The following is a 22,764-nucleotide window of genomic DNA, read 5'->3' as shown; positions in this document are numbered from 1 at the left end:
TGTCGGCTGAAATGAGTGATTTTGTGCGAGCTGTTTCGTGTTCTCGGTGAAGGGACTTTGGGGGTGGGGGGGTTCAGTTTGTGTGAACACACCCCAACTATCAGGGATACATGTTTGTTTTTCAGTTTTTAGTGGACATTCTCAGATCTATAAATTAATTTCCACTTTTTTCCGTCCATTTAAGAAAATAAACATATCTAAGCTTGAGTTTCTTCTTTTGGAATAACTTTCTTCCAACCAGGATCCAAACTACATTTTTAAAAGCCTCAATTAACAATAGGCTGTAGTGAGAAGTAAAAAAAGACCCAGACTGTAGAGGTGACCAACCGTCTGCCTTCACCTCTTCAGATGATGCAAGAGTAAATAAATAAATTACAGGATGAAGAGCGACTCAATGTGGTCAGGAACCACAGACCCGGAAGACAAATGAATCATACAAAACATTACCATTTCAAACTAAATAAGTCACGAAATCTGTTGAAGACATTTTTATATTTGTCTCTCTTAGCTAATTTTATCTTTGAAGAATGAGGAATATTGTATATGGTGAGTGGCTGCCCTCTTGTGGACAAGTGTTGTAGTCTAAACCCAATACTCTGTTGAAGGTTGCTTTATATGTAAACCCAAACAGGGATTTTGGGATTAGAACTGTTGACATATTACTGCATTGTTTTACCAATCATTGATGGATTTGAGAACAAAGAAACTCCTAATATGTTTCCTTGTGATCAGCCTAATGCTCTCAGCCTCATTTTAATTATTTTTTAATCTTAATTAGGCAGCATTAAACTGGAAAGTTTACTGTCACTTTGCCTATAGGTTAAGTTCTGATTAAGTCTGCTTATTTTTCATCTTTGGTCTAATAGACTTAAAGACTTAATGAATATCACATGTTTGGCAACTAAAGCCATTCTATAGCGTGAATACATGTCTTTCAATTAATTAATGATCATTTAAAGCTGCAATATGTAGAATCGTGAGGCGCTCCACACTCCCCCCTTCCCCGTTTTTCAGGAGGGCCAACAAGTGTTGGCAACTGTTTTCTCTATGGAGACTAGTAAACAAATGTAGGGACTTAATCTTGTGTTATTGGAAAGTTTTCTGACGTTCGAGAGACATGAAGGCACGTATCACTCTCTGCTGTGAGGACAGTAAGAGGCTCAGAGGTTCCTCCACTCCCATCATCCCTCAGCATGTGTGCAATGATGTTCTGATGAATTTTGATGACCTGGTTCGTGCAGAGACCGCCCTGGGAACTGCAGCTCTTATAGTCTTGGATATATCAGTAAATCTTCTTAGCAATCAAAAATAGAACGTGAAAGGATAATAATAATAAACACTGTAACACTTATTTTCCCTACAGACCGATGTAATTCGAGCTATCGCACGTCTGATGGAGTTTTATAAGCATGAGAGTTGTGGCAGAGAAGGTAAGGAATGCATCACATCCTCAAACATTTCATCAATTATATACTATTTACTACCGATTATTTGACCTTATTTGTGTGTTGATTTTAGTTGTTGTACATATATTTAGTAGTTCATCCATTTCCTGGTTATCGTATTGTAGGTGATGCAGTTTTTTGTGAACCATTTACTGAGACTGAAGGTGTCATATTTAGTCGAATTTTTGTTGCAGGATATGGCAACCAGGGTTGGGATCAATTACATTTTAATTACAGTTGTCTTCAAGTATCCAAATACAACTCAATTACGATTACAGTTACAGCATTTTTTTCCAATTACAATTATTATTTTACCCCTGAAAGTCAATTACAATTACATTCTGAATGTCTAAAGGTAAATAACACTATCACAATTACTGAGTCTTTAATAAATAACCCCATAAAACGTATTTATTGTTAGCATCTCTTATAATGGGTCAGTTTTGACCAATTTATTATATCAGCTGTAAAATACACTACAAACGTTATCTATAATGCACTTTATTTTTCTATTTCTTGTTTGCCTTGTTAGGCTTCCTTATCCATAAAAAACATTGGCACTGTTTTTGGTGTTTTTTTTTTGGTTTTTTTGACAGTATACCTCTACATTTTGAGGGTAGTAGGAAAACTTAAAATGAAACACATTTTAATAATTGTTAACTTTGTATGTGTAAGCCTTGGAACTGTAACATGGTTTCACAGGTTTGCGTTTGATAGAATTTCCATGCCAATTAGTGATTATCTGAACTCAATTACAACAGCAGCAAAATTTACCAATTACAATGACTTCATAAATGTAATTAATCTTCAGTTACACAATTACAATTTTAATTGACGCGAACCCTGTTGAGGAATGCTGTAATCTCAGCGTGCTCTTCCCTCAGGTGTGGACTGGATGAATGGGATGATGTGGAGGTTTGTGCGAGGAGGCGCAGCCGTGTCAGAGATCGACATGATTTGGGAGCTCAGCAAACAGATCGAGGGCCACACCATTTGTGCTCTGGGAGACGGCGCTGCCTGGCCTGTGCTGGTGAGCAACACCATCGACACTAATCTGACAGCTTCCCACACCCTGACCATCTTATATTTCATGTAAACAGGGGCTGCTCCGACACTTCAGGCCTATCATGGAGAACCGCATAGCCCAGTACAACAAGGCCAATCCTCCACGGGGAGCCACATGTTCAACTAATTTAACCCAGTAGGCCGATAGAACGTCTTTACAGGATTATTGTACACAGTTACAGTTGAACTTTGGAAAAATAAACTATTTTCTTGTCTCTAAACAAGCATAAAGTTGATCTAATTTTCACTAGTGGAAAATTGATGTTGCTCATCACAAATTTTGAATCTATTTTCAAATGCAATAAACACAATTTATTAACCTAAGCAGATACTGACACAATGAACAAACCTCACTGCAACAAGACATCAATAAATTAGGTTTATTTTAATAAACCATCAAAAAAACAAAGTTCATTTGACCACATACATCATCTGTACAAAAAGGTTGAGGCAAAGATGCCACAGCATGAAAGAAAACTAAGAAATAGATGTCACAATTTCTATTTTTAATTTTTTTTTAAAGGGCAGAAACACTGTTCTGTCATTTTTATAAAGATGTCACACATATACTGGGGTGTAGGTTTCTTGGATCCAAACTGAAAAAAAAGTCTCTGACCATCTATACATCCATGTAATGGATTGATGGTTTTAGCAATGCAACAATTTCTGTGCATAAAATAACAAGCTGGAGAAAAGCCTTATTTTTCTTTTTAATACTCGAAGGAGTAAAACAAGATCAAAAATGAACAAAGAGCAATGTTAAGAGTGATGAGATGACTGTGGCTTCAGTTTGGGTGAAAGCCTGTAAGACTCAGGAGGTGTGGACTATTTCCTGCATTATGGGGCCATCCAGAATGGCATAGACTGCTGCTGAGGCTGTGTTTTGGCACGTGGCAGTGGAGGAGGGGGGCAGCGGTAGCCCTGAGTCCAGCCTGAGGAGGTAGAGATGGGGGGAACTGTAGCAGGGTTACCTGGCCCTGAGGCTTTGTAGGAGGCCACGTGCTCTTCCTCTTCGTCAGAGGAGTCGCCGGCGTACGCCACCAACCCGTTCTTCAGTCGCTTCACACTGGGCTCTGAAAGAAGGAGACGAACAGAGAGAACAACAGGCAGCAAAACAAAAAAAAAAATAAAGAGAAAAACAGCAGCACCATCGTGTGTCAGATGACAAACAGTAAATCATTTCAGGCACATTGTGGAAAAAAACAAGAAGTTATTCGATTCAAATTATTTGTGGGGGGCAGCCATTAGTTGATGGGGTGGGACAGCGTTTGGGCCATCCAATGGTAGAAGGCAGGAGGGTTGTCACAGGATACGTGGAGCCCCACCCCCAATCAGAGTCCAGCATAGCCCCAGAAACACATGGAAGAGAGAGAACACAGAGAAAAAGAGAAAAACACAAAAACAGGAGAGATTCTTGTTAGTGCAGCTAAGAGACAAAGCACATAATGATGATGTCATCAGAATGGGACGGTGATGTGGAATCAACGCGTTCTATACAAATACATTTACAAAGAAATTGCACAGCTCCACACGGGAAGTGGGAGGGACTTTATCACATATTCAAGGACATGAAGAATTATTATTGAAATACATAAAATTAAACAGTTTTTGGGGCCAGTGAAGCAGTTTTACACATTGGTGTAAAACTTTTTCAGGAGCGTTTACATTTAACTGTGAGGCTCTCTGTGAAATAAAGGTTTTTAAAGGGGAGACAATCCAGTCGTGAAGGGCGTCAGCAGGAATTTACAAATCCACAGGATGGGGTCCTTACCCAGAGGGCCAGGCAGGGCCCTTCTCTCCTCCATCTTGGGTCTGACTCCATTCACACGCAGGGCGGGTGGGGGCATCATCTGCCGGCTGGAGAGATGAAGAATAAAGCGTCACTGAAATGTTCCATCAGACATCTAAACTGTAGTACAGAGTCCATCAGTACCAGTACCTGTCCCTCTCACTGGGTGGGCCTGAGGAACTTGGTGCTGGGGGTCCTGCAATCTCGGTGCTGGCCATTGAGAAGCCTGTACCTAAATTAGTCATATGAATGGGTCCATGCTATGAGCAGAAAAACACACGGTTATGATTAGCAGACATTCTCCACTAATCCCTGATCTGACATCTAAAGAGAAATAACACATGTGTTTGCAACAGAGTGGATTCATCTACTTTACCACAGGCTTCACATTACACTGACATGTGCTCCACCCACTCAGAGAGACGACTAAAGCTTATCAGACACTCAACTAATACCAAATACATGAGCAAACTTTAGAAAGAAAACACACATGATGTGCAGTTACAAGATTAAATAAGGGAGGAAGGAAGTATTACTGGATGAATCAGAGTAAGTGTTAAATTAACTTTTCTGAAAATAAATTTAACCAATTAAGAAGAAGAAGAAAAAATGTGGATTTTTAAAACCTTCAGATCAGGACAGATGAGGTAGCCACAAATAGGAACTATTTATCCTATACCTGGTACCCGAGCAGGCTGCTGTCCTCATCTGGCACCTCCTCTCTGAAGCGTCTCTTCTGTGGCGTGTTGGATGGGACGACAGGAGGCGGAGCTTTAAGTGGAGCTACAGCAGAGGGAGGGAAACGTACGGGAGGAAGAGTCTGCTGGAGATAGAAAACAATCAGATAACAGAGGGATTATTGCTAGGGGTGTCAAATTATCGTGTTAATTGCGATTGATTAATTAACTTCATATTTAGTGGGTTATATTTTTTAATCTCATGAAATTAATTTTTAATTAATTTACTTAACTGTTTCTGTATGCACGTTTCCTTTGACATACGCACATGAATGCAAAGCACACAGTCGCGAGTGCAGCCACAGCTAACGTTAGCAACAAAGACGTCTTTCGCCAAACTAATCTAGCTGAGACTGGCTTAACGAACGCAGCAATATTCCCCCTGGTGGTCAAAACTAGAGTTGCTGGCAGCGCTTCGAACTAGTTCAAAAATAACAAAATGTAGGAAAGCATCTGTTGAAGTCTGTTAAAAACAGTAAATAACTTTATAAAGCCACTTATTTGTTATAAATTATTCTTTTGATCTGCTACAATAATGTGATTAATTTAAATGAAAACATTTTTTTTTAGGTGAGATTAAAAGAGATTAATTAGATCAATTAATTACAAATCATAATGAATTAATTTTTAATCTATTAATCTCTTAACAACTCCAATTAATGCTACTGAGCTGTCCCCAGAGATCATTTAATTTGATTAATCTTACCTGTGGCAGAGTATCTGGAGCAGGATTGGGAGCTGGAGCTGGAGCTGGAGCCACGGTGCAGGGAGGGGCAGGGATTTGGGCTGTAACGTGGGCCAGTCCAAGAGGGTACTGAGAGGACACAGCTGTGGCTGTCCCAGGGGGAACTGGAGGAGGAACCACGTATGGGGGAGGGATGGGTTGGGGCTGAGGTGGAGGGACTGGCAGAGCGTAGCCTGGCTGGAATCCAACAGGCGGGTAGTAAGGAGGCTGAGGAGGCAGCCCGTTCACAGCGGGAGGCAGTGGGAAGCCTGGAGGAAAGAAACAGAATAAAATCAGCCTCACTGATGAGCTCCAACTGTGAAGTTGGATTTACTGGAACATACTACACACAACAGCTGAGCACAAGAAACTGATTTAAAAAAAGAAAAAAGTTGTATTCGTACCTTGTTGTGTTGGCATCATCGTAGTCATTTGATTAAGGAAACGGGAATACTCAGCATGAACCTGAAACAGAGAAACATTTTTGTTATGGTGTATAAAAAACAAGAAGACAGTCATCAACATCCCCCGCCAGATTGGTTCTCATTATAACTCACAACCTTTTCCTAAATGTCCTAAATCTAAGAACTTAGATGTATACATAAAGAAAATATTTTCACATCAGAATATAAAATTACTAACTATCTTAAACGGCTTCTCAGAAACGCTGTCCCCTTTGAAAATACCTTAAACACAGTCCAAAAAACGGCACATGGGCAATAACTCCGTAAAAAAAAAATTGCGCGCTTCTCATTTTCAAACTCCATCAAGGGATCGATACCCTGAAGCCACACACCGAATTTGGTTATCCTATCTTAAACAGTTTCTGGGAAAAACTGTCCCCTTTAACTCGTACGGATGGAGCTCAAACCTATATCCCCCTTTACACTTTGTGGTGGGGAATAAATAAAAATGGATTGTTTTGTTATTACAGAATACAAAGAACAATAGATCTTTAATAACCAAATCAAATGTATCACCTAAAAATAACAATGAACAACAGGCAATCATTGCCAAAGATAGATATTATGTATATTAACATTTAGAACCAAATAAAGCATTTTAATTACATCATCTCAACCTATAATGTAATCTCAATGTTTATCAGCATCGCTCAGACACCCAATGTAAACAGGAGTCACTACAGGTACATTACAAAGTGTAATAGGGGCTAATCTCTAAATGTGTTTGCAGGAGCTGAAATCACTAATCTTCATAATGCCACAAAGAATTGTAGGTTACATCAGTCAGAGTTAATATATCTTACTTTATAACTTCCACAGTTAAGAAAGATATTCACCACTTTCTGACTAGAACTATTGGCATCTAAGTGAATTACTTTGTTGTTTTACATTGGTTAAAAAAAAAAAAAAAAAAACATGACATGAAATCCCCATGAAACAGAGGAAGAACATTGGATTGGACTAAACTGTTAAATAACCATGGTTGAGTATAAGTTTCAATGGCTTCCTGTAGAAATCTCTGACATTCATCATGTACACATGCACAGAGCTGGAAGTGGGCAAAAAGCCTCGGGTTTGTTGAAAAATTCATTTCACAGATTTAGAAAACTACTCACAGTCTGAAGCAGGTTTTCACACAATGTTTTGGCTGAAGCAAGTCCCTCTGGTTTAGGGTGACTGAAGAGGAAAAACAACAGAGCCTTATTTTTGTGCACTGAGATTTTTGTTAATAAAGTAAAATTACTAAAAGCAGAAACATCTTATAGTGCACCTGTATTAGATTACATTTACTGCACATCCATTCCTGTTATAGCTGTGCAGAGGAAGACTCTCACCTGATGTAAATGCACATGGGTTCAAAGGCCTCCCGCCCAGAGGCTGGCTCTAAGCAGCCCGATCCTTTCCCTCTGAGGAAGACTTTGGCGCCGGTCTCTGCCTGGATGTGCTGCAGGTAAGAGCCTCCAGGACCCTCCACACGCTCTTTAACTATGAACCCTGGGATGGCGTGTTCCAGGCCCACAAACACCTTATCCTGAACATAATGCATCTGAGAACAAACAAATCACATTAGCATCAACTCAAAATGAAACCACAATAGTTTAATCCAGCCGCTAAATGATTACTTCTTTGGTTAGACAGACGAGGTGATGTGATTGATCTTGTAATTGATGATTAATTACAAATAATTATTATAATTGTATTTACAATTGAAAAAAAACTAATTATTGCTGTTGTAATCGTAACTGAATTCAGATAATTGACTTTGTAATTGTAATTGGCATAGAGATTTTATAAAACATGTCATATACAATTTAATTATACACAAAACTGGGGAGCCATGTTACAGTTCTATGGCTTACACATACATAATTAATTCTTAAAACATGTTTCATATCAAGTTTTCCCACCAACTGCATTTTACAGCTGACTTAAAGGTGCAGTCTGCAACTCTTATAAAAGTGACTTTGTCATATTTGCTAAAGCTGTCACTATGTAAGGACAGCTTTACATGAAACTAGTAGTTTGTGTGAAAAAAACAGGCTCATTGTCCTGCAGCCTTTGGCAGATTGCCAGAATGCACCGCGACCGAGCAAAAAGAACCAATCAGAGCCAGGATTGTGTTTGATGGACTGTCTGACAGCTGTTGCTCACAGTTCTAGCCCCCTTCCCGGTGCTGGAGCGCCGTCTTTTTTTTTTACAGTGTATGGTCTGGAGCAGTAGAAGATGTAATTGGTGACTTTTCTGCTTGAAAGGTAATTACTGCTGCTTGATTTACATTATGTTTCATTTGTAATTGTTAGACTAGAACTCTGTGGTACATGTGTTGTTCATGTGCGCGCAGCAACCTCCGTGTGGGCTGCTGTAAGTAACAATGTGTTGTTGCTGCTGCTGAGGTGTGTGCACATAGAGAGAGAGAGAAGCGCTGCAGTAATGTGCTTTTAACAGTGCATGTTATATTACTGTGATGTTGCTGTCGGACTAATGTTAGCTTGTTAGCTCCTCTGAGGGAGGGACTTTGGAAAGTTTGGAGGCAGGGCAAGAGAGCAGCGGGGAGGGAGGGATCTGAGAGTTGCAAACTGCACCTTTAAGAGATGCTAACCAAAAGCTAACACAAGAGGAAGGTTCGGTTTTATGGGGTTATTTATTTCTGGCTCAGTAATTGTGATTGAACTTTAGTAATTGAGAAAATAATTGCAACTGACTTTCAGGGGGAAAATAACAATTGTAATTTTAGTTGTGATTGGAAAAAATGCCAGTAAACATAATTATAATTAAGTTGTAATTGAACATGGATAATTGAGGAATGTAATTATAACCCTGACGTGTAGTGTCGTAGGAAGTGTCTTACCCCTGACTGAAAATGTGGTTTGTGGTGGGCCGTGGGGAGAATGGAGGGTGGAGGCTGGTGGTGCTGCTGGTAAACAGTGACTGGAGCCCCAATGGGAGAGAAGGATGAGGAGCAAGTGGAAGCAGTCGCAGCTTTTACCACACCGTTGGTGATGATTTCTTTGATTCGGTTCACGGCTCCTGTAAACAGAAGGGGGCAGGGCATCAGTCAAACTTTAGATGAAAAATAATATTTAACAGTAGTTTTTAAACTGGGAGAAAACTGACTGTCGACGAGCTCTCTGGTCTGTCCTTGGACATGCAGATACAGAGGTCGGTCCCTGTGTGGATCATAAAACAAAAAGACAATATTAACGTCCCTGCAATAAAAATTGTAATTATTTTTAATTTGATCCTGAAAAAGAAAGACTGATGACTTCACCCTGGTAGACATTTTCCTTTCTCTTCTGCTGCCATGTATCTCCCTCTGGTTGAAACTGCTGCTCCGCTCACTCTGCTAATCTGACGATGAAAAGTAATCAAACGTTAAAACCTCGAGTCAAGTGAAGGACAAACTGCTTTGTATCCCAGCTGACCTCGTCCTGCGTTTGGCCGCGTGTCAGGAGGTTACGGCAGGTGATTGGGACGTCGTTGATCTCTACCTCAGCCACCACCAGATCATCTTTAGCTTTTGTTGGAACCGGAGGTTTCCCAATGCCCAGAACCTTTAATAACAAAGGCCATTAAAGGTGCATGAAATCTATTGTTCCACGTAGGGATTTTACAGATTTATTTATTTATTTGAATTGGGACAATAAATATTCATCAACATGTCAGCATAGAGCAACAACGTAAATATGCCAGAGTTAGCACAATGGCTAATTTTCATCCGTTGTCCTAAGGCAGGTTAGTACAGTAGACATTCAACAAGACACGATATAAAGAATACATAAATCACAGGACATTACACATTACAAGTAGACCATAGACAAGGTACATATAGGTTAAGATTAAGACTTTGAGGCCCAAGGAGAAAAGTGGATAATCTAACTGTGGTTTGCATGCCAACACTGTCAAAATAGAATTTTTAATAAATAAATCGATATTTTGATATGTTTGACTACTAGAACAAAGCCTTATCACACTAATATCATTTTTGTAGACTACGTTACATGAGAATAACAGCATATTTATACCAAACTGTATTTACTGTTTACACTTAAGTAACTGTCCTAAACAGATTTTGTAAAATAGTGACATTGCTCTCATGCTCTTTACCACAACCTAAAAGCAAATCAACTGAGCTTATAACCGCTGTATATGTTTAAACTAACATAAATTACCTGAATTACTAATCCAATCAGGAAAACACAGGCCATCACAGAGCTCAAAGCATTGAATAAAGGTTCCTTTAACATGAGAATGACTTTATTGTACTTCAAGGGTCTTCTCTATTCACAGAATGGTTGTGCAGCTGACAAATAATTGCCATGACGTAAACTTGAATCACAAACTCTAAGCAACATTTTCAGTATTCCTTGTAGTTAGGAACAGATACAGTTGTATAAACAAACAGGGCTTCTAAGCCAGCACTACCACAGTGTACCTAATAAGTGTTTGTTACCTTCTCTGGGGGTCCCGGTGTTCCAATCTGGGAGGGTTTGAGCTTGCCTTTGGCCACCAACATGGCGTTGATCTTGGCAGCCACTGCTGCCGCAGCATCCAGGGCTCCAGTGGGCGCAGCCTCAGCATCCCCCACCCCACCAGAGCCAGACCCGGGGCCCGGCTGGTCCCATTTGCTGCGGCGGCTGGAGGCAAAATAATGATGGAGTCAAAATCAAAACCAAGGGATCAAATCCAGCTCATCACAGTCTGTATAGTCTGGACTGTAGAACCACTGCCGAGTTAAAACTACAGGAAAATTAATATTCTTCATGTAGAACACATACTATATAGATAAATATATTTTATATATATAATTATTTGTGCTTAAGCTGATTATAAATCTGAAATAGAAATGATCCCTAACCAGATAAGTGGAATGCTAATATTTGCATTTTTTTTTCTAATCCAGCCCGTTTGGAAAAAAAAAAAAAAGGACAGAGGACTTAAATGATGTTTAATATTGCTCATACAACAGTTAGTTCTGATTGCGTAATTTGATTGGACAAGGGACATTCTCTGAGTGAGAATGTCAGAGTAATAACAACAGCACTGAGACTTTTTACAGACATTATCACTCCGCAGTACAGGTGTTCTAATAACCATTAACTTTCAATTATTATAACATGTTAAAGTTTTTTTTTTTTTTTTTTAAATTCAGACCACGGTTCGTTAGGGAATCTACTTTGATCTCCTGACAACTGCCAGTCTTCATCAGAGGCATCTGCTGATCGCTTTGATGTCGGCTGGCAACAGACTTGTCTCATTTCCAGGTGTAGACCCATTTGTTTTGGCTGATTTTAAAATGTAAATCATAATCTCTTATTGCTTAATACTGTTGACTAACACAATGTGATTGTAGAACCGTAGTATAAAAGCAATATTACACTCGAGGTCGTGTTATTGTGCTGATTATTAGGACTGGTGGGATTATCTATGACACTGATATTCTGGGTCTGGTGTCACAGTCAAATAACATTAGCTTTGAAATTGAATTTTCAATCTCAGCACGGCGGAAGTAGCAAATATATATATATAATTTTCCTGCAGTGCGCATGCTCATAAACGATCGCAGTACGAGGTAAACTCAGACCGTGACACCAGACCCTGATATTTCAGCACAACAGCACTCCCTCTAGTGTGATGGTGCTTAAAATCAGTGAAAGAAAAATATCTGACTTGGACTGATGTCTGCAAGGATGAAGTGAATCACCCTGAACACGTTATTATTGTTGTGGTCTCTGGTCAGCTAGAAACATCTTTACGCCCTTTTAATTCTGTCTTTATGTCCACGACTCAGTGTGGCAGTGCACATACATGCATGTTGTTGACCTCCGGTGCAGTCAGCTGTGTACCACTGGTGTAAGAACACAGCAACTCAAGGTAAGATGAGCAGCTCGGCGGCCCTCGGCCATGTTTACAAAAGCTGCTAGGCTAACTGGACGCTAACGACAAGCAGCACTAAAACACCACAAACCAACGAAACGAAGCCCTCACCCGCTGCCCTGTGTCCCACAGAATGACATTAATATTCAGTCCCGCCTGCCGTCGTCGGCGATTGCGATGAGAAATCAGCCTGAAATCCTGCCGGATCCGTTAAACTACACAGAAGAAGAAGATCCTTTCAGTTCCTTTCAACGCATGCGCGTAGACTAGGTCACTTCCTTCGCTCGAAATCCCTATGACGTTTTGTTCAATATTTTAATAGTACATATTTAAACATGTGACGGTTTCGTGGTGTTTTTAATTGTTAAGTTAAAAAACAAACAAACAAAAAAACAGATAAAAACACAGTCTCGTCCTGCGCTGTTTCCGTTTCCGGTTTACAATGCTTGGGTTTAAATGGAGGCCGCGAGGGGGCACCAAACACCAGGAAAACACCTGAAGTGGCTCGAAACAAAAACTAGGTGATGCTGACTGAGCCTCTTTTCACCTGCTCTGCTTCTGTACGTCTTTGGTAAAGATTACACCTGAGGGAGCATCAGGAAAGAAAATAGCAACTTCCCCTGTTGGAGGCATGACGCAGGTAAGCTTTACACCCTTGGTTTCATCCATGGATTTATGCATGATGCATGTTGGCCCTGAAAACTCCTTTCAAAATGTGTCTTTTTGGCCTTTCTTTTATTTGTGGGAGCGTTTTTCATCATTGCACTGTGATATTTTGGACTCCAATGTAACATGTGATATAATGTTCTGCTCACTATTATAATATAACAGCGTTTCGAGGATGAGTTTTCACCTCATTTAATAGTTTGTTTATGATCTGGCAAAGTCATGTCCTCATGCATCCATGTGTTACACTGTGTTTAGTCCTGTTGGAACAAAACCTGATAACAATCTGTTCCAACAATTTGTCCAAAATGTCTCGGAATAATAAAGTTTACTCAACTGAAACTGTATGACCAAGCCCCTGAAAATCCACCACATATGTTTATAGCCCTAACGCCCTCTACCATCAAACAAAAATGTTGTTTAAAAAAAAAAAAAAAAAAAAACGTTACAGAATTTAATTGACAAATTGAGAGATTGGATATTAATGAAAGCCCATTCCTGCCAGGAAAAAAAAAAAAAAAAAAAAAAATCTCAAGTCATAATTATGAGATACTACCTCATGATTTATTTATTTATTTTACTGGTGGTAATGGGCTTCCATAGATATTACTTTAAATATTGACAAAATGCTCTATTGGTTCCCTATTAGCAAGATAACTTAAAACAAAGTGCCAAAAATTTACAACATTTTACACAAAAATACTCTGGATGCTAGAAAGGGACTGAGCTAAGACACAAAAGGATTAAAAAGTGCAAGTCGAACCAGACAAAATCAGTCCCAAAGAGACGGATGACAAAGACAGAAGGAAATCTAGAACTCTCTCAAAAATCAATGCTTGTTTTATAGTTGATTTACTGTCTACCTCACAAATGTAGATTAATTTCCTTCTAAATCAGAGCCTGACAGCACTCTCACAAATGTTTTAAAAAAGGTAGTCTTAAATGACAGCTAAAGTTGTCAGCATTGCTTTGAGAACATTCAATAGTGAATTTGATAGTTGTGAAGTATGTACTCAGTGTAGCGATGTCTGCTTAGGATCAGGCCCAGGTCCAGGAGCTTGGAAGCTGTGCTGATGTCCTTGTGGTTTGCTCAAAGTCATCCAGGTAGGATCAGGTGTCAAGCCCCTGACCTCCCAAGGAGTTCAGAGACATGGTTGGGAGGTGCAGGTTACTGTGGAAGGAGAGAATGCTGTGTGGGGGTCAGACGGATCAACAGATTCAACAGCAAATGTACCTGCTTGGATTTCTTTGTGGCTTGGTTTTTTGGTGTTATGAACACTTTAGAAAAGGAAAATCCACATACAAGAGTCCTGATAATTACTTTTAGTAAAGTGGGTCAATGACGTGACACCTACATATTGTGTATTCTTCTAGTTGAAAAAGGTTTAAATGCAGAAAAATATATCAAATATGATGTAGTAGTGTAGTAAATACGTGCTCACTTTGATTTATTGATTTTATTTATTTTTACTGTCTGGCTATGACTGCTGTTTAAAAAAAAAAGTTTCAAAATGATTTGTTAATTACAAACGGAGATATGAATTTTTGAAAGTTCAGCAAATTTTAAAGATAGGGATTTTTATTTATTTTTTTAAGTTAAACTGATGTAGAATCAGTAAATTAATCTGGATCCCCTGCAAAATTGATTATAGTCTAGTCTTCCATGGCGTGAGGTCTATTTTTGATTAAAATCTTGTCAAAATCTGTTAAGTACTTTTGACATACAGACAAACAACCATATAAATAAACGCTGGAGAAAATTATAACCTCCTTGACGGAGGTAAATAGTGAACATAGTTTTACTCTCTGTACTTTTCAGCTTGTAAGTAATTAAATCAAACCTGTTTGTTTCAGTAAAGCTACCGTAAATCGCTGGTGACGGCTCTGTATGACATGTTTAGCAGCATACTGCAGAGAACTGTAATTGTCATTATCAAGCCGCATGATTCAGTAGATTGGTTTCTAATCAAGTTCTTGATGGTTCAATTCCAGTATTTACCTGCCTGAGTGCCAGGAGGCCTTTAAACAAAACAAAACAAAAAATTTAGATGGAGCCATTGTACAACGATATGAGAGGAAGCATTTTGTTTGTGACATCATATTTATTGGCTGAATGCTTGAAGTTTGCGTGAATGGTTTGGAGATTTAAACATTTCCATCAAACGCCCATTCATACCTCAGATCTGGACCTGATGTTAAACAGTTTGCTGACACCACACGTGCTCCTGGACCTTTCTGCAGAACCAACCCTGGGGTTCACATCCATGTGGTGTCAGAAGGTCAAGGGTGAATAGAGCTTTGACGCCTGCATTGACTGGTAACAGGCTGCGTGCCATGACTGAGGGATACAGAGCAGAGCTAGGAGACGGTGAAACATAGCAAGAGTCAGCAAAAGGGCCAGACTGTCCTTCCTAGTAAGAGCCCAAGTGTGAACTGTAACGTGAATGTTGGTTTATGTAACCTTCGGCCTTCCAGGCTCGCAGGCCTGGGTCTCGCCTGATCCTGGCGGCTGACACGGAGATGTGAAACCAGGGATGTGACAACAGGAGGGCGCCTCACCGTAGCGCTGCCGTGGGTTGAACAAAGAGACACTGTGAGCCTCAGGATTTAGTGGTTTGCTGTTAAACCAGCAATTACAAGCAGTTTTTACATAATGTGAGCGCGTGTGTGTGTCGGTACAATGTTAGGGATCATTAAAACCTGACCGTGTGTGTTTAATTTCCGCTGGTATGATGTTGCAAATTACAAGATTCTGTATCTTTGTTTATGTTGCTATAATGTATATTTAGGCTAAGTGAAGTCTATATTGGATAAAGAAACAGTAAATGATGAAAAAGTGCATACATTTGACATTATAGACGGGGCAGAAAGTGCAGCGGGCTCAAAAAATGATTGAGAGAGGAAAAACAGATGGGGAGATTGAATTTTAGGGGAGCGAAGGCAGAGTGCGTAGGGAAGATTTTTGTGTGTGTGTATGTCTGGAGCGAATGGGAGCCTCTTATACACTTCACAGCGTGAATTTGGCCTGAGCTGTGGCCCCGTCTCGTCGACTCAGCGGGGCAGTTTCCTGAGTGGGCAGCCCAGGGGAGGGAGGGGCACCTGCAGCAGCCTCGCACAATGGTCAAAAGGAAAGCACGGTGGGCGGAGTGAGGGGTACCGCGATGGAAAGATGCTTGGTGGTTCCAGGAAACTGACATGTGCTGAATTTATGAAATCCTCAGGTAGAACAGAGCGATGCTCTCTAAGGAAAATATTTGTCCTTGTGTTTTCCCCATAGCCGTGAGAGGAAGACACTGCCTGTAAGCTCACTGTGGAATCAGAAGCTTCTGTTACACAAGAAGACCAAAGTTATGATTGGAGTAGCTCAGCTGGTGCTGGCAGCGATCAGCACAAATAACACAAAGTTTATAGATCAGCCAGCGTTCCAACTGAGACAATATTTTCCATCCATTTGGTTGCGCTGACCAAATATCTTGTATTTGAAGTTTATCAAACCTTCAGTCACCCCTGCAGATTTGAGGGAGGACTTAATCATGTGAAATATTGAGTTTTAAAATATCTAGACACCCAAACTTTGCCACGAAACAGCCTCTGAAGATATAAGTGTTTTAATATCCACACGGTACTTAGTGGTTAAAGTGGATATTAAAATGTCTTTTTTGGATCGGTTTCATTGTAACACAAGCAACACCCTCCATCTTCTGTGATTTTGGTATGACCCAGGGTTCCAAAAACCACTAAGCCTCATACAAAGGTGGCTGATGTTGGATGTATTTGGACCGAAATTCCATCTTACCAGACAAAATGTGCAGCAGTGATCTCAGTTCTCTGTGAAGGTGGATGGATATTGCATTAACTTCCCAACACAAGCACCACCTGTGGTGTCACTGCACAAAACTCAGGATAATAACTGCAGTGGGAACGCTATGCTCAGAAGTAGCCTGGCCAGGTAAATGAAAACACATTGAGGGCCACATGATGACAGAGAAGGGGCCGTGGCAGGAGCTTCCATGACAAATGTTTTCTGTATGTGTCTCTGCAACCTTTGTGAATTAAAATTTCCTTCACTCAGTTAAACCTAAACATTGTCCCATTTCCTACCCAATTTGAGTCTGGTTTGTGTTTTATCTTCCAGGGGAAAAAAATTCCAAATTTATGCACTTTAAAATTAAGTGCTCAAATGGTTATTAGATATCTAGTCAAAACACAGTTGACCACAGTTCATAAAACTTAATGGTTCCTTCATGTAATTGGAGTTGACAAAGAAAATACTATCTTAAAGGTGAGTCCCATGACAGGCTGCTCTTAAAAATACACTAAAAAAAGTCCAACACTGCTCTCCTAGCTCATGTATTCTGTATTTTATTTTATTTTTTTCATTTTTGATGATGCTTGAAGATTTACATTTCATTTTTTCTTTGTTGAATATACTTTGATTAGGAGTTTTTCTCAAATGTCTATTGCCTAAACTTTGTGTAAGAAACAGTTAGAGTTGCATTGCCTGCTATAGTACTTAAACTGGTCCAAAGCTGCTGGGGGTTGAATTGCTATGAGATGTGGGAGTTGGTTTACAACACTCTCAAATCAGCCCTGGAAAAAAATATTGTTGATTTATTGTTTTAGTTGACTTTCTGTTGGTCTCCTAGTTTTCTGTTCGGCCCTTCATGGCACCCAATTGGCCCAAGCAACGATTACCATACTAATAGCCTACAATTGGACATAGTTCAGTTTGAGATTGTTGAAACTGAATGCTTTATTATTGAGCATAACCTTTTTAAGATAAGATCAGACAATTAGATATTCCTTAATTCACTCCCACAGTGGGGAAATTAGAGTAGTCAGCAAGCTGGAAAAGCACTTTGCAATTTGGAAACAAATGGAAAAATAGTGGAAAAAGAATATAAGCAGGAACACACACAAGAGATGATCAGTTAGTATTTTAGATCTTTTAATGATAGGGCTCAAACTGGTTAACATTTTTGCAAAAATGCTTGGAGTGTTCTGGTACACTCTCATGGGCTCAAAGTTGGCTGAATGTGGCACCTTCACAAAAATACATTTTACAGCCCTGTTCATGAGATAGAGTGAAAGGAGTTTGTGTCATAGCTTCTTTAAACCAGGCTGGTGAAACAATTTAATCAGACATTTAAAAGACAGTGTTTCTAGAGCTTTTCTCTACCATGATTCCATGATTCCATCCCATCCTTATTCCTCTCCGTCAAACACCAATATTTGTTCATCTGCGTGAAAGAGCTGTTCGTTTACAATACCGCACAGTGCTGCCTTTGACTCGGTCAGACAGACAGACCGATGTGAATGAGGGAAGACCCTCCAGAATCGCTGACACAGACACACCAAAAACAGCATGAATCCAACTCTCCCATACCGAGACTAAGAATCTGCTCTTTCGCTTAGGTCTCGTTTGTACACTATCTCCATTTCAACCCATTATTAATTTGACCTTTGTAAGGTTGACATATTTTCATAGCTATAAAATTACAGACACTGGTAAATTCAGAAAGCAAAGAGTTTATTCAAGACTGGATATATTCAATAAAAGAAACTTTGCATCCTTTGCATCTAATCCAGCTGAGGCCATGCCAAGCACTGCATCCTCCTTGATTGTAGACACATTTCTAACACAACATGCTAATTAGGATGATTTAAAAACAAACAAAAACAACAACATTCATTTCAGATATGTCAATTAAAAATCCAACTAAATGAGGACTAGGCCCATTTCTCTGTTCTTGTATATAAAAACAGGAGTGTGTTGTGAGCTTTGCTGGAATTACTTACTGTATACACACATTTTTGGAACATGGTCTTAGTTCTTTATTTTATATATTCCTTGTCATAACGATCAAGTAAAGTCTGCAGTTAAATGTGAATGTAGTGATTGTAGTATCACGTTTGGAGACATCAACGCTGGCTTAGTTTTAGTAGAAGTTTGCAAGTTCCAGCCATGTGTTTATCACAAGCAAACATTCCCATTCATTTTCTCCTGTAGAAAAACATAGTATGAGATTGATCTGATTTATTACAAAAGACAGTTTTTTTTACCTTAATTATTCAAAAAATAGGAACTTCTAAATTATATTTTAAACATGTAAACTTACTACAGGATCATTTAATCCAATTTATTATCAAGCTTTTGAACATTTGGGTAAACTAGATCTTATTGACTCTCACATCATACATAGGTTGTCATTTCAATAAAAAACAAAACCCTAAAATATTTCAATCAATAGTCAATTTCCTGTTAGGAAATGTTGTCCTCTCATAAAGCTTTAATACAAAGTGCTCTTTGCTTTTTTTTTCATTGCTTCCTTATTTTAGTCTTAGGCTTAGTCAATGGTCTTTGGTGGTGTTTAGTGAAACTCAAAGAATTCACACAGTAACATTTTACTGGCATAAAGTGTCTGTTCATTTTTACTGGATGCGGTTACTCACAGTGTTTTTTTAAATTATGGATGTTACTGAACTGACACTACTGAGGTGGGCTGCTCTTACGGCAGAGCTGGTTGGCTGAGGTCAGCGTCGGCTGGCTGCGTTTTCGTTTTCCTGTCAGTAATGTGTAGAAGAATGGATTCACACAGGAGTTCCCATATGTCAGCCCTGTGAGGATACGATTCACTGTAACTTGTGTCCCCACTGGAACTGTCCGCAGCATATCAGGCTGGTAGAGAGGCAGCAGCTGCCACACCCAGAAGGGGAGGAAACATGCCCAAAATGCCAGGACAATACCCAGGATGAGGAGTAGGACTTTGGGTTTGGGGGCCCGGGGAGTGCAAGCTGTGCTGCTGCAGTTTTCCCACACTGGCCGGGTTTGCGACACCCAGTAGAGCCTTCCCAGGGTGGCATAAAGTGCACCGATAGCTAGACCTGGCCCGAGAATGCTGGTGCAGAACAACACACTCAGATAGGCCTTCGAGCTTTGCTCATCCCATGCTGGCACACAAAGCTGGTCCTCCTGATTCTCCCCATCCTCCAGGTGCAGTGTGATCATCATGGGAAGGCTGAGAGCCACAGCCAGCCCCCAGGCTAGACCCACACGCATCAGGCCAGAGGAGTTGGAGGAGGAGGTGATCAGGGGATGGGCCACGGCCCGGTAGCGGTCCAGACTCATGGCGGTCAGGGTAAAGATGGAGGCATGCATGGTGAGCAGGTCCAGGCTCAGCAGGAGGCGGCATCCCAGTTCACCAAAGGCCCAGCCAGATGCCAGACTGTCGTAGACGATGAAGGGAGTTGTGAACAGGTAGAGCAAATCTGCCAGAGCCAGGCTCAGCACCTGGAGGTGAAGAGAGGAGGCGGAAGACGAGGTCGGGGAAGGGGGAGGTGAAGGAGAGTTGGCAAGGCAGGATGGTAGGGGTACGCTTGTCATGCAGCAGGTAGGTCCTGCACCTCGTCTTCTCCTGCCTCTTCTGCGCCTCAAAAGGAGGATCAGGGTATAAAGGTTCCCTGTAATGCCCAGCAGGGAAAGCAGAGAGAGGAGGGAGCAGAATAAAGCTGTGGATGCAAAACTAGGTGATGGAGAGATGGAGGAAGGGGTGGAAGGCACAGAGAGATTGGGCATAGCAGTAGAGGTGTACAGGGAGGGTGGGGGCAGAGAACCTGAGAGGTCCATGATGCAAAACCCTGAAAAGCGGCAGTGAAAAAAGACTATTTCAAGCGCTGAGTAAAAGAGAAGCGAAAACAATATAGTAAAGAAAGGTAGGAGAGAAACAAAATGTCAAAGTTAGTTTTCACTTTCTTCTTTTTGTTTATAATCATTAATTAATCTGTGGCCTAGGAACAATAAATCAGGTTATGAGGGGCTGCAGTATAGGATTTATTTGTTTTAAGCATGACAGCAGTTCACGTAAATTAAATTAAATATATACGCATGGAAATGAAAATGTCAGTAAAATGATGGTTTTTGTTGTACAACCTTGGTATGGTTGACACAACCTCCTGCTTTTACAGTTTCACAGAGGTTGTCACATGGGTTTAGTAAAACAATTGGATTTTCATAGGGCCTCCTGAGAAGACTGTAAATCTAGCTTGAACCCTCCTTCTGCAGGTCATCAGCTGGGTAACAATTTAGATGAGTTGAACAAAAAAAAAAAAAGACACTGGAAATGTATTGTATTTGAAGTCGAGTGGAGCATTTGCAATTGTCCATTGTTTTAGTTTCTTTTTTTGGCTGCACAATATTGCGCATCAATGTTTTGGATGGTGCGTAAAAATGTGCCAACACTGGATAAAAATATAGGGGTGTGAACACGACTGATGTCAAATATAATTTAGAGTGTGGGCCATGTAAATATGAAGTTCAAGGAAAAAATATCAACTCATTATTCAGTAGACTGTAATAATGTAACCTGAAGTGACATCAAAGCAGATGTACGGTGTCTGAGTGACACATGGTGTGCCGGGGTTAAGAGCTGCTCCCTGCGGGGCTCCGCGCCTCCAACACTGGCCCTCTTTAAATAACAGTTCAAGAGGGGGGCCTCACCTGTCAGGAAACCTCCATCTATCATTATTTCCAAGGTAAAAACATTTCCCAAGACTCCCTTCTTTGGAAATGTAATGTGCGTAAAATAGATACGCCATCATCTATGTCACCGCAAATTTCAAAACACAAAAAAGCAACAACTAAAAAACTAAATAATTACTAATCATTTACATGTTATGTTTTCAATTCCTTATTTTTATTAAAAAGATATTAGTTTGTATTTTGTGTTGTATAATCTGACACGTTAGAATATAAGATGATATAATACGTCTATCAAAAGCCTACAACAAATGAGATACAGCCAATTTTTATATTAATTACACAAAAAGAAATAATTATATAATAAATCGTGTTTAGCTTTTGCTTTCACATATAAAAGTAGGCCCTAACTAATAAAATATTCTAAAATGTATTAAAGGTTAAGGCTAATCAGGTGTCTACTCATTTTTATTCACATTTCAAATACATTTACTTATTATGTTTAAAATATACTTACCGAGTTACTTCAACCCAGATGCAGTAGAAAATTATACTCCTCAGATGTATTTGTTAAAAAACTGCCCATGTTAAACTCTCCACCTGCTGAGGCCCAAAACACAGTTCTTGAATCTTCTGAATGAAATGACTGTAAAATAATAAAGTTGATATTTTTTGAAGGAACTCGGTGTTTGGATTTTTGCTTCTGGTCTCCTTCGGTTCTCAGAGCCGCTCTGCGTGTCCTTGCAGTTAGTGGTGATTCTGAGTCTGTGTGTGTGTGTGTGTGAGTGAGTGAAGAAAATAGTGGGATGGGACGTTCCGTTGGGGGGGCCATGCTCTTCATGCACTGAATATTCCTGGAATGAAAAAGGGTACTGAGCGTTCCAAAAGTGTCGTTTAATTGCATCATTTCGTTATTTGATAGGGGCAGAATAAACAGCACTGATTTACGTGTAGAGTTTAGTTATTGTATTTGGCTCATTGTTCAAATCAGTAGGAAACATTTGGAGAAATTTCACCTTATTTATAGATTTTCCTCTGCAGTATTTTGAATAGTGCCACCCAACACACTTTCTAAGTATTGATTGAAGCATTAAAACACTGTTAAAGTTAGGGATTATCATCTGTTTCAAATTCCCATAATTTATGGCTTCATGGTGGGGGTTTTACTGTAAAGTTTGATCACAGTTTGATGACTGTAATGGCCACAAAAGCTTTAGCTGCACATAAATCTTACACTGTTCTCACTGTAAAGGCCTGAATGAATGTATCATAACTAGTTTTGGCAAAAAAATCAATTGCTGTCCAGGTTACAAGGATGCCTGAAAATGTATAAAACATGGATGTTTTGGACTGAAAGTATAGGAGAACAGCTTAGTGAGGTAGAGCCTGAATAAATTAAATAAGAGGACATTTGTCTTCCATTCAAGAGTCCTTGCATTTTTCTGTGCTGACGATGGTTCGGTCATGTATTTGTGCACACGCTGCTCAAAAAGGTTCATGGTAGTTTTGAGGGATCTCCAAGCA

The 22,764-nt window shown here is 39.9% G+C and overlaps 2 protein-coding genes and 1 long non-coding RNA gene across 4 annotated transcripts in view; 1 reads left to right on the top strand and 2 right to left on the bottom strand.

The window, feature by feature from the left end:
• Positions 1-3,207: 3,207 nt before the first annotated feature.
• On the bottom strand, positions 3,208-12,482 carry khdc4 (KH domain containing 4, pre-mRNA splicing factor). 2 transcript variants are annotated; one of them, XM_028469957.1, is made up of 14 exons: positions 12,210-12,477; positions 10,675-10,858; positions 9,647-9,775; positions 9,493-9,572; positions 9,339-9,391; positions 9,073-9,251; positions 7,559-7,770; positions 7,340-7,400; positions 6,165-6,225; positions 5,743-6,029; positions 4,979-5,122; positions 4,450-4,559; positions 4,282-4,367; positions 3,208-3,583 (listed from the first exon to the last, which is right to left on the bottom strand). In XM_028469957.1, exons 1-14 carry the CDS (start codon positions 12,236-12,238, stop codon positions 3,348-3,350), a joined length of 1,851 nt encoding a protein of 616 aa, XP_028325758.1. In that variant the 5' UTR covers positions 12,239-12,477; the 3' UTR covers positions 3,208-3,347. The 2 variants fall into 2 exon arrangements, with proteins under 2 accessions (XP_028325758.1, XP_028325759.1); XM_028469958.1 differs by having other exon boundaries at positions 3,348-3,583; positions 4,979-5,119; positions 12,210-12,482.
• The window catches only part of LOC114477578 (uncharacterized), a 27,714-nt gene continuing 17,381 nt past the window's right edge, over positions 12,432-22,764 (top strand). Inside the window, exon 1 of the long non-coding RNA XR_003675731.1 lies at positions 12,432-12,738. This is a non-coding gene — a long non-coding RNA (uncharacterized LOC114477578). The remainder of the gene's footprint in view (positions 12,739-22,764) is intronic.
• uts2r3 (urotensin-2 receptor 3) lies at positions 19,045-21,993 on the bottom strand. The gene is made up of 2 exons (XM_028469961.1): positions 21,758-21,993; positions 19,045-20,438 (listed from the first exon to the last, which is right to left on the bottom strand). Exon 2 carries the CDS (start codon positions 20,389-20,391, stop codon positions 19,255-19,257), a length of 1,137 nt encoding a protein of 378 aa, XP_028325762.1. The 5' UTR covers positions 20,392-20,438; positions 21,758-21,993; the 3' UTR covers positions 19,045-19,254.

Source organism: Gouania willdenowi, chromosome 16 (assembly GCF_900634775.1).
Source record: "Gouania willdenowi chromosome 16, fGouWil2.1, whole genome shotgun sequence".
Taxonomy (NCBI): domain Eukaryota; kingdom Metazoa; phylum Chordata; class Actinopteri; order Blenniiformes; family Gobiesocidae; genus Gouania; species Gouania willdenowi.
This window is presented reverse-complemented; position numbering and strand designations above follow the sequence as displayed.